This window comes from Cebus imitator, unplaced genomic scaffold, assembly GCF_001604975.1.
Source record: "Cebus imitator isolate Cc_AM_T3 unplaced genomic scaffold, Cebus_imitator-1.0 Scaffold27, whole genome shotgun sequence".
Taxonomy (NCBI): domain Eukaryota; kingdom Metazoa; phylum Chordata; class Mammalia; order Primates; family Cebidae; genus Cebus; species Cebus imitator.
The window spans coordinates 6,311,628-6,323,861 of NW_016107342.1; the positions used below are offsets into that span (position 1 = coordinate 6,311,628).

The following is a 12,234-nucleotide window of genomic DNA, read 5'->3' on the forward strand; positions in this document are numbered from 1 at the left end:
AAACATAAAAACATCACTTTCTATTATCTGGTTCTTTCTTTATATTCTGTTGCTGAGACTTAAAGCAACCCCCAACTTCTGTCTGCTCTGGGTTAAAGCAGTTGACCAACAGGTAATGCCCTTTGGGATGCCAACTATAGAAGGGAGTCCCATTGGCAAAACAAAGCTCAGCTGAACCACTCAGCACACCTACCACTGGAAGGGACTGGGCCAGGCCTGGGTCCAGGTCCCATGGGCCCCAGGCAGCTCCAGCTAGAAGACCCCAGGGCTCTCAACTGAGTGAGGGTAAGTCCAGGTCTCTGTTTACCTGGAACCCTCAGGGCCTGTGCTGGAGTAAGGCTGAACTGCTCTCTACTGAAGGTCCACTGTCAGGCAGGGGCTTTGGAAATGCAAGAAGGCTCTGCCTCCAGATAGAGAAACCACCCTCGACATGGGACTCACTCAGTATTTATTTCTGGTAGTGAGTGGAGTTTGAAGAGCTGCCTCCTCCCCCTCGAATGGCATGGACAGCCGTTGGAGATGAGGCTGGGTAGTGTCCGGGCCGGATGGGCTTGGCTGTATCCAACCAGCGGAAAGAAGAGAGAACAAACATTTAGGCTTACAGCAACCAGATACCTACAGGTCACCTGTGACAAATAAAATTCACAAGTCTTATCAACAGTACAATTCTTACCAACCATCAGATCTTTCTGAAAATGGGAAAACTATCAGTATAGTTAGCAAATCCAAGGCATCCAAATATTTAAGGGACAGAAAGAAATTATACATCAATCAGCTCGTTTCTAATTTTGGCCAAGAAAAGGTAGGAAAAAAGATTTTCAGTTTTATCTGAAACAGATCATCAGTTCCCATGACCGTCAAGGGCATCTGTGTAGCCCCTGAAATTGGATGCAATTCTGCCTGTGATGCTATTTTCTGGGGAGAGGGTCCATAGCTTTTAATAGATTCGCAAAGGGTATGAAATCCTGCAAATGCGATGAACCACTAATCTAAGGTATGATTTAAAACTAGAAACATGAAGCTGCTGGTTTACAATATATCCGTACAGCAATACCTGATGGGAAATAAATTACACGTTATTGGAGATGTTTCAATTAAACAAAAAAATTAAAGGATAAATTTAGAGAATATCCCGAAATTGTTTTTATCCCTATGGCTCTATCCTGGGAACTACGACTCTGGCTACACCCACATTTCCTACATGGGCGAAATGCCCAAATCCATACAGGTCTTGAAGGACCTGAGACTCTAGACCTCCCCAAGCTCTGTGCCAGCCTGTAGCCACGCCCCGTCACCGATGCCAGCCTGGCTCTTCCCGGGGTATTTCCAGATCTGCACTTGGAGGCTTTCCCTGGGGCTCTGGCTACATACAGGCTCCTTCATGGCCCCACCAGGTGCAGAACACAGGGGCCCTTCACACCTTACAGAGAAATATCCTCCTCTTCCAGTATTTTATCTAAGAGTATACATATTTACAGCCCAAGACCTAGGTCTATAACCCTGGCTGCCTTCTCTCTGCCCAGCTCAGAAGTTTTGAGGCCACAATGTATGCTGGAATATCTCAGAGTAGAATAATGGGGGTGTCTGACAATCCCATTCCCCCGGGGGTGGGGTGGGAGGGGGCGGGGAGGGGAACAGGGTGCGGTCAGGGCTGCGTCCTACAGGGCTGCGTTCTCTTCATCTTTTAGCAAATCTTAGCTGGGAGGCCGCAGCAGCTTCTCAAGCCCCAGGCACCACGGCGCACGCACGTACCGATCTGGGCTGAATGGGCCCTCCTGGCCATGTTCTTGGCCCGCACAGCCTCCTTGATGCGATCCACCTCCTGCTGGTAGCGCTTGCGGTCCCGCATGGCGTTCTCCTTTGCCTCCTTCAGCGCGCTTTCCAGCGCCTTGACACGCTCGGCCGTGGCGCGCAGCCGCTTCTCCAGCTTGGGCAGTTCACAGCGCAGGTCTGCGTTGTCCCGGACCAGCTGGGGCCGCAGGAGGGGAAAGGCAGAGAGTTACCAGGCAGGCTGCGCGGTGCAAACCGGAGCAGCCAGAAGCAGCCCCTGCGGCTGAGCAGGCGGCCCCCGCTAGGTCGTCTTTGACACACCATACAACCATAGAAAGGAAAGGAAAACTCAGACTGTGGACTCTGGGCTGCTGAACACGTGATTCACGGGTGCAAGGAATGGGGCTGGTGGGGATACAATTAAAAGCTATTTCCCACCACAGGAAACCTTCGGTCTGAGGCAAGATTTTCCTCCCCTTTTGTTTGGGTGTATGCAGGGGAAAGGGGAATTGTGTGAGAAAATTGACCATGTATGAGAATAGTAAATTAGCATGAGAAAGCTGAGACACTTAAAGCCGGTTCAAAAGGACTCAGTGAAAAACAAGCATGTTCCTGAACTCTCAGAGGGCTTCCTTCCACGCAGGACCTGCTGCTTACACTGGCATGGGGTTTGGACCCAGCTTCACAACATATCCAGAGGCCAAGAGGTAAAAGGAGGGGACAGCGCCTTTTTGCTGACTGAAGAAACAGGCCAGCTCTAGGCAGGAGTGGGCTCAAGGGCCAGCTATTTATGGGCGCTCTTTAGTGGGCTCCTGGCCATCTGACTTGGTATAAGTCATTTGACCACAAGCCTCAAGTTTCTCATCCATAACACAAGTCTACTGTATAACAGGGGATCCAGGTGGTTGGAGAAAGTTTTGAGAATCAGAAAGTGCTACAGCAAAGTGAGCTTCTGCTGGGTCTCCTGCTTTGTTCTCCAAGCACCAGCTCTAGTGCCTGGCAGAGAGTAGGTTCTTAATAAATGTTCATTCAATCCATGAATAAAAGAACGCATCTTGGCCAGGCACGATGGCTTAGGCCTGTACTCCCAGCACTTTGGGAGGCAGAGGCGGGCAAATCACGAGGTCAGGAGTTCGAGACCAGCCCGGTCAACATGGTGAAACCCAGTCTCTACTAAAAATACAAAAAATTAGCTGGGAGTAGTGTCACATGCCTATAATCCCAGATGCCTATAATCCCAGCTACTCAGAAGGCTGAGGCAGAAGAATCACCTGAACCCAGGAGGCGGAGGTTGTGGTAAGTGGAGATCATACCATTGCACTCCAGCCTGGGTGACAAAGCAAGACTGTCCAAAAAAAAAAAAAACATGCATCTCAGAGCCCTATTTCAAGCTCTCTGGTAGTTTTTGCTTTTGTATTTCTCATCAACAATTTGGTTGAATGGCTTCAACCATCTTGACACTATCATCCTCCGTCTGGGTAAAACGAAACAACATCATCAATAATATTGATGAAGACTTAACAATTCAAACAGAAATGCCATCTCCTCAGTCATGTGGTTCAAAAACTTGGGCCGTTTCCGTCACAACCCGAGTCCTAAAAAGGGAAAACAGCCAGGCACACACCAACATATAAACGGAAAGTATCCAAGACAAATGACCTGCCAAAATCACTGATGGGTTTGGACACAGTTATCACTCTCTGTCACTCTAGACAAATGCCAGCGCATCGCAGGCATCCGAGAGAGCGTCTGAGAGCACTAGGAATGGGCAGCTGAGCGGAGAGGGTGCTGGTTCCATTCCCAGTCCTCCCACCGTGCAATGAAGCAAGGCACCAGTCTGTTTCCCCTTATGTAAAAATAAAGGACTTGAACCAGCTCAGTGGTGTCCACTTTGCCTTCTGTGGAGCCTTCAGGTCCACAGAGGTATCTCAGAGCTAGATACAGAAGCTAGTTGGTGTCCAAAGTCAGGGGGGGAGGCAGGATGAAACGACAGGCCTCTGAACACTTCCCTCTCCAACCCCAGAGAGCTCAAACCCAATACTTTACATTTGGCTTTGATAAAAGAAAGTCCTTTATATATAAGAGAAGTCACTGAGAACTAAAGGATTTGTAGGGAACCTTTGTAGCCCTTATGTCCTCTGATGGTGTACAGTTCTTTTACCTTCAATCTCAGCATCGTCTGCACCCCGGGGCCAAACCTGGTGGGGCTTGTTTCCAGGAGAGAGGGGGTAAGCAGAGGGGAGCAGGTGGAACTCTCCTACCTGCTTGTGAACCTTGGTGAGCTGCTCCAGGTTATTCTCCAAAAAGGAAATTTTCTGCTTCTGGGCGGCACTGCCCCCTCCATCATCGCTGTCCAACTCCACACTCTGCACCAACACCAAGAGGTCAGAAGGACAGGCTGTCACCCGCCCACCCTCCATCCCAGGATAATGTGGACGAAAAAAAAAAAAAAAATCCCCATTCCCACCAAAGGGTATTCTGAAAGCAAAAATCGAGAGGTTCTAAAAGTTTAGACTCAACAAACCCCCCAATTAATTTCCCTTATTAGTACAAAAAATGATTTGAGGAGGAGCTATTTTTTAGACAACTAGAAAAAAAAAAACTTCAAATCTGCTTTTGAAAGTTACAGATGAGGCCAGGTGCATTGGCTCATGCCTGTAATCCCAGCACTTTGGGAGGCCGAGGGGGGCAGATCACCTGATGTTAGGAGTTTGAGACCAGCCTGACCAACATGGAGAAACCCCATCTCTACTAGGAAAAAAAAAAAAACAACATACAAAATTAGCCGGTGTCATGGTGCATGCCTGTAATCCCCCAGGTACTTGGGAGGCTGAGGCAGGAGAATCTCTTGAACCCAGGAGGTGCAGGTTGCAGTGAGCCGAGGTCGCACCATTGCACTCCAGGTTGAGCAACAAGAGCAAAACTCTTGTCTCAAAAAGAAAGTTACAGATGATGTATCTTCAGTAAAATATACCTCTCCCTTGCATGTAGTAAATAGAGACTTCTTTTCAAAAGAAAGCATTCCAAAACTCATTAAGAAACAACAACCAGGAAAACATAAACCCAAGACCTAAATTTGACTTCAGCCATCATGATGGGATAACAAGTCACCAAGCTTGTAAGCAAGTGTCTGCGATCCCACTGAGAAGTCTTAATGGCCTCTGCTTGTCCCTTCAGCTTCCAAATCTATAAAATGCATTAGTGAATCAACCCAAATTAATCACAGCATCCTTGTGCTGGGTAAATTCTTGAAATTTATCAGATCTTGAAATTGGCAAAACACTGCACTCCTGGCAAGCCAAGTGGCACAGATAAGTTGGAAAGTACAGGTGCAAATACATCCCGGTGTTCCAAGGTGGCAAAGCATGTTTGCTCTGATTACAAAAGAGATCATCATCCTTTTTCTGAAAGGTAATTGCTACATTAGCATCTCAAACCTGCAGCTCTTCAGTCTAAAACTGAGCTCCCCAAACTGAAGCCTTAGCACCAGGCTCCCCAGGGGAGGGTTTATTGAGAATTAGATTGCCACGCCCCAGCCCTAGTCTCTGATTCAGTGGATCTAGGGTAGAGTACGAGACTTTGCATATGTAAACAGTTTCCTAGGTGATGTTGAGGCTGATGGCCAGAGAACCACCCGTAGAAAACTACTGGTCTAAAAGCAGGGCTTTCCTAGAGAGATTTTTTATCACGAAATCTGGAAGTCTGATCTCAAGCTCCTAACCCTCCCTGAGACCAGGGCCTCCTATGTATGGTCATGGCTTCCACCACCTTCCTCAGACTGAACCTTTTCAACCCACATCATAAGCTCTGGCCAGGTGCCCTCCCCGTCTAGTCTCCCTGTCCATCACTTTGCTCTGGCTTCACTCTCCCGTCTGGTCCAGGCCCCCATGGTCATTTGTATTTTGGATCGTGCTCACCATGTACTTGCCTAGCAGTTGCCATGCAGGCCTTGAAATTGCCCAGCGTTCTCTGCCATCTTTATTTTCATTCCCAGAATTCTAAACTCGCTTGAACCATGCTGTCAGGGGCCACACCAAACCCAGGCTTCTGACTCAGCACCAACACCACTGCTCGGCGACCCTTCTCCTCTTCCATAGCACGGCCCCTTCTCCGCTGCCTGAACTGTGTTCTAGTCTTCTTAGGCTTCCCATTCTCTTCCCTACTTTCCCACCAAGGACTGAGCTTCCATATAAACCAAGAAGATCCAAGTCATCAAATGTGACTTCTTTCCACCCTCATGTATTTCCCGGCCTGTCCTTCCAACTTGACTTCCCTCCTCCTACCCTCTAGGAATCTGTGTCCCTCCTCCTTACCAAGCCTACCTAATACATCCGTCTACACTATTACCCCTCTCCCTCAGACCCGACTCCATCTTCGCCAGACATTTGATCTCTTTCCCTTGGCTCCTTCACACGGATACAGTCACACATATGTGCACACACAAATATGCACACACATTTGCACACATATGCACACTTTTCTTAAACAGACCTTCCTTCAATCCAACCGTCCCTCTACACATGGCCCAGTGTGTTGCATCCATCACTTTTAAACACTTTGAAAGAGTAGTCCTCGTGCTGCCTTCACCTCCCACTCCTTCCTTAAACCTCTGCAAGCTTCCTGGGGGAGTCACCGTTATAGAGTGTCTCCAGATTGCTGGTGTAGCATGAGGACCAAAAAAGCTCAGATCCAGAGACCCTGGGTTCCAGACCCATCTCTGGCTCTTCCCACCAGTGCAATATTGGGTAAGTTATTTAACATCTGAGCCTACCTCCACATCTGCAAAAACAGGAACACTAAGCACCACTTACATAATTGCTGGGAAAAGCAAATAAAATATTGGAGTTGAAGTGCTTCATAAACTCTGACCTAGCCCCTAATGGCCTCTTAACAAACAAGTAAGAGGCTCTCTTGGTCCAACTTCTCCAGGCTTCCAGGCAATGCTTTCTGAAAAGACTGCTCTAAATGTTTCTGTGTCAAGAGCAGTTGCCCTCACACACTGGAGGCCAGAAAAAATATGTGCTCATCTGAAATGAAGGCCAGGGAAAGCATTCTGACTTCCTTTTACTAAGAGGGAAAAATCAGATGGGAAAATGTTCCCAAGTATGTTTTGCCTCCAGCACGTTCTTTTAATAATATTCTCTGGTGTGAAGTAATTAATTTTTAAGCATAACCAGCCCTGACTTAAGCAAGTGATATTTCTGCTGAAAATAATTCTTCCCAGCCATCTTTGATTTTCTTCTCAGTCCCATTCAGACAAAAGAGAACTCACTTTTTTAACTCGGGTGGTCAGATCCTGGACAAAGAGTTTCCGAAGGTTGTGAAGCGTCTGCAATTCTCGAGACTGGAAGAGAAGATTTTTAAAGGCCACTTCAGTGTAGAAATTCACAGAATTGACAGCACACCGGGCACCAGATCATTTCCCCAGACTCCTGCATGGACACTTCCCAAGCCCGCCATGGATGCTGCTGGTGCACCCCCTTTCCTGTGATGCCCCCCTACCATGCCCACCCCTGGACCCAGTGTTGTTACTGGAGCACCTTGAAATGCAGAGCCTGAGAACCCAGACCACAAACTGTAAACTAGTAACAAACTCTACTGATCTGCTGTACTCACAAGGGAACCATACATGGCCTCACCCACAAAAATCCAAAGGTTTCCTCTGAAACATTCTTACTGGGCCATGTTGTATCAGAATAGATTCCTTTTTTCTTTATTACGTAAATGTTACAATGTAATACCAATAAGCTTAAATGAGAAGTTAGCCACAATATCTCACCCTAACGGACTGGCATTTTTCATGTTTCCTCACAGGCTTCAGGTGCAAGTCCATACGCTTGTTTGCTTTCCAGGACTGAGCTTACGGATGAACCATTCTGTGGACTTTCCTCCTGGGTGGCCCTGGGCAAGCTAGCTCACCTTTCTGTGCCTCAGTTTTCTTATTGGTAACATGAGAATAAAAACAGTGGTTCCCTCATCATTGCTGTCAAGAGTAAATGAGGTGAACCTTATCATGCTCTTCGAACATTTGCTGGCACATAGTAAGTGCTCAGTAAACATGACTGGTATGAATTTATTGATGCATATTTCATATCATAAAAGCCATTTCTTCCTTAGGCTTGTAGTGCTTCCTTTTATTGTTGTTAAAACTTTCACTGTATTTAACTTCTTGGGGGCATTTTTCTCCTTCATTTTGGATTATTTTCTACAAACGAACCTTTAGGAATTACATTACTGAGACAAGAGGCTGAGCCAAATCTGGTGATCTTTGGTAACAAGATCGGAAGATCAAATATTTCCTTAGGTTCAAGTCTCCATGTATTTACTATAGGAGATATGATAAGCTTCTTGCAAAATATTTTCCCATAAAGGAAGAGGAGAGAGCTAAATTCTGCATGCAAACTTTTCCATTTGTCTAGATTGACCTACTCTAACACAGAATTTCAAGGGATGCAACTCACACATGCTCACATCTAAAAGGAAGAAACAGAGTATAAGGCTATGGAAACACTAAGTTTCTTGCAATAAAGATTCTCTCTTTATTTAAGGTCTTATTACTGGGTCCAATTCTATGTTGAAATAAGGACTTGAAGTCAATTGTGTCTTCGGATGAGGTAAATTACTTTCTGCAGGAAACCAAATGGATCTGTGATTATGAATAATGTGCACATAGGACCTGTCTGAGGCTGTGCCGCCTTCCAGCCCAGGGGCAGGGGTGCAGCACTCACTGTGTTGCAGACACACTGTCCCGGGCCCTGCCGGAGGGAGCTCAGCCCGGATACCCTGCTTCTTAACACCTGCGCCCGCCCTGCATGCTCTCTCTCTTGTTGTCTTGCTCTCACTCTCGCTCTCTCGTCAGTGGTTTTATTACTGATTGAACTGTAATCACAGTTCACATTTTGCATGAAAACACCGCCACACCAAAGGGGAATGAAAACAGAAGATAGAATGAGAACAGTGCTCTGTCCAAGGGCCAGGCATTTCCTGGCAAATAAATACAAAATATAGTGTCCTGAGTTTGGCAACTTTCTCTCATTGTTGTCTGTTTTAAGGTGGATTCAATGATAAACAGTTCGGGAAGGATAGTATAAAACATTTAAAAATCACTTGTCTTTTTTAATTATGCACACTGTGCTTAGGCAACTATCGTTCGGCCTCCTGTGGCAATTATATATTTTTTTTCCTCCATCACACTCATGATCATCCCTCCGGCTCCCCATGTGCTTCCTGTTCACATCACAGGTTGCCACCCTCCATACCAAAGCTCAAGGCTCAGCTCCCTGTCACAGTAGACAGCAAGGGCGGGACTAGCAAGGAGGGAATACAAGTCCCATCGATGCAGCCAGAGGAGGGCTCCTGCCCCAAAGCCCAGACAGTGACCAGTTCCAGCGAGTCCACTGCCCGGGGCCCAGGGATGCCCAGATGGCCAGTGGGCCTTTTCCACCACTGTCCCCTGGAACGGGTGTCCCAGGCATTCACCCCCTGGCCAGCAGGTTCCATGCCCCACCCACCCCACCCAAACACTCCCGGAGGCAGAACAGTCCCTGCGCCGAGGAGGGCGGCAGAGCAGTCAGCCAAGGACAGCTCGTCTATTTCTGAAGAACATTTACGACTCGGGGAGAATTCCAAGGCTGAGTGAAAACATCCGAGTCTAAAACAGCATACAGTGCAGGGCTCCAATCTTGGATCTTAAAAGTGTGCATGCGACGCGTGTGGGTGGCAAGTGAGATTGAGGGAGCGAATCTGAGTGCCACGAAGCCAGTGGGTCTGTCCACGTGCATGGCCGGGCGAGGGTACCCGTGGAACTGTGCCCAGCGTGGGATGGACAGCGGACAGGCAAGGAGATGAGAGGAGCTAGTGAGGAAAATACGTCATTCGAAAGACGCAAAAGACCACTCGAACTTCAAAAAAGGCAAAAGAGCTGATAAAACGTTCTTTAAATATCACACTCCTGAGGGTATGAGAGCAGAAAGCATGAGAGTCCGTGAGCATGGAAATGTGTGTGCGTGTAAGCGAAGGTGGGTGTGAGGGTGAACAAGAGCACGAGGGTGGCGTGTGCAAACGCGCCTGTGTGCGTGCGAGGGGGAGTGTCCCAAGAGAGCATCTGTGCAAGATGTACAAGGGAGTGTGAATATGGGTGTGGGTGTGAGTGAAGGCAAGCAAGGGGAGTGAGGGTGAGCGACTGCACGAGTGTTGTGTGTGTGAATGTGCCAGTGAGGAGGTGTGGATGATTGCTAGTGTGCATGCAAGTTGTGTGTGTGCAGGCAAGTGTGCATGTCCCGTGTGTTGTAAGTGCTCATGTGTGGAGACGCATGCAGGAGTGAGTGAGACTGAGCAGAGGCGTGAGGGCCTGAGGGTGAGCGGCTGACTGTGTGTGTGGGCAAGGGCCTTTGAGTCCCTGTGTGAGTGTGTGTGATGTGCTCGTGTGCCTTGAGTTGTAGGTGTGAGTGAGACTGAAAGAGGGCGTGGATGGGTAGGGACAGTGGGGTAAGAGTGCCTGAGAACTCACAGGTATGAAGGAAGAAAGCATCCAAAAATATTTCATTGATATCAGGGATCTCTGGCTGGTGGAAATATAGTGAAATTGTAATGTTCAATATTTTTCTGAATTTCTATAATTATCTATAATGAGGATTATCACTTCTCTGGTAAAACAGATGTAGATAAAGCAATTTTATGGCTTCGTTTCAGGTTCCCTTGCCGACTCCCTCCACAAGCTCCTCCTCCATACTCAAAAGACCCAGTTTCCTTTGGACACAGGCATCTTCTGTCACCAATGGCTGGTGCCCGCATTTCCTCTCCCTGGCTTCGAGGTGCAACAAATACTACTAGTCCAAGGGCCAGGGCACAGTCTCAGGGCCAGACTCAAGCAACCGACTGCCACCAGTGTGGGGTCACCAGGTCCTTAGAGACGGCTCAGTCCCTCACAGATCCACATGACACATGAACCGAGCCAAAATGGATGACTGTATCTAAACAACAATTTCTCTCTGTTGTTGAATCATGTGAAATGTCTGAATGTGTTTTCACCAAATGGAGAGGCTATGTTGGAATGGTCTGTCTCAAAGCGCAGGCTGTGGGGCATGGAGCCAGGCAGCTACCCCACAGAGCAGCTGAAATGGAAGCCGACCAGAGGAGATGATGCCAACGAACCCAGACACAGGACAGAGAAAAACAGCCAACGTTTCAAATAACCAGCCCTTCCAAAGGTAAGGCAGGCCTGTCACTACTCCACCCAAAGCCCTGCCGGACTCAAGGTTTTACCTGGCCTGCATCACTGCAGGCTCTACCTTGCTCACCTTGTATCTGTGTCCCTCCCTCAGCTGCTGCCACACAGACCTCCCTGCCTGCCCCCAACATGACAGTCCTGACAGTGCAGGGCTTGTCTCCAGACCTTGGCATAAGCTGTTGCCTCTGCCTGGAATGCTGTCCCCCACACATCTCATGGCTCACTTCTCCTGCTTCGAGTCCCTGCTAAAAGGTCACATGCTCAGGGAGCCTCCCCGAGTCAGCACCCTACGCGTGTTTTGATAGAGTTCAAGATTTGCTTCTTTATTGTTTATCATCTCTCCCAGCTAAAGGTAAGCTTCACAAGGGCAGGGATCTTACTGCTGTTGTTTATGGGTATATTCAAGCACCTTGGAGAATGCCAGCCCTTAGGAGACGCTCAATAAATATCTGTTGAATGTTGAGTGGAAGTATGTCACAAAGTGCAGGGCTGTAAAATTGCTGAGTTGCAATTCAGCTTAATTCTCACTCTGGGGCTCCAGGTTACTGCTCTAAGGATGAATGGATTGGTTGGTTGATTCTGTGAAGAGTTGAGGAATAAATTCTACAAATCCTACTTTTCCGCAGAATGTCTTATCTAAAATATTACACAGAAAGCTGTGCATGGATAAAATTTTGGAATAAACAATCTGACAAATCACAAACGAACCCGGTCTTGGAGAGAAAAATAAATTGGGCAACATCTTCACATACCACTGTCTCCTCCAGCCCTTTGAGGTCTTCTCTGGCTTGTTCCCTTTTATCATTCAGCAATCTGAAAAAAAAAAAAACAAAATAGATCACCAGAGGGGACTCAGAGGTTTCAGCAGATACTATTTGCATCCACAGATAAATCAACAAAACCAACCAACAAGCACACAAATAGCCATTGTCTGTTTTTAAATTAGCCCAATCTAACCAGAATATCACAGGGATGAGAGAAAATAGAGGAAATATTTAGAGTGCACTCACAAGAGCTTTTCCAGTTTCATTTCTCTCTCTTGGTCCTCTATTTTCAGCTTGTTATAATCAGAACTGAGCTTCTCCTGTTCCAGTTGCAGTTTCTGATTCAAACTGAAATTGAGAGGAAAAAGCAATATATTCCACATCAGTCTGAAATTCTGAGTCATCCAGCTAAAACCGTGGTTCTGTTCCAACCCCATTAGGTCTGTACAATAAAAGCAATAATTCTGCAGG

At 47.3% G+C, this 12,234-nt stretch overlaps 1 protein-coding gene across 1 annotated transcript in view; it reads right to left on the reverse strand.

The window, feature by feature from the left end:
• Positions 1-12,234, reverse strand: part of KIF5C (kinesin family member 5C) — a 152,171-nt gene that overhangs the window by 14,706 nt on the left and 125,231 nt on the right. The window contains exons 20-25 of the mRNA XM_017523231.2: positions 12,010-12,111; positions 11,752-11,812; positions 7,043-7,114; positions 4,032-4,136; positions 1,753-1,969; positions 442-555 (exon numbers count right to left, since the gene is read on the reverse strand). Of these exons, the coding sequence (XP_017378720.1) occupies positions 449-555; positions 1,753-1,969; positions 4,032-4,136; positions 7,043-7,114; positions 11,752-11,812; positions 12,010-12,111 (664 nt within the window). The 3' untranslated portion in view covers positions 442-448. The remainder of the gene's footprint in view (positions 1-441; positions 556-1,752; positions 1,970-4,031; positions 4,137-7,042; positions 7,115-11,751; positions 11,813-12,009; positions 12,112-12,234) is intronic.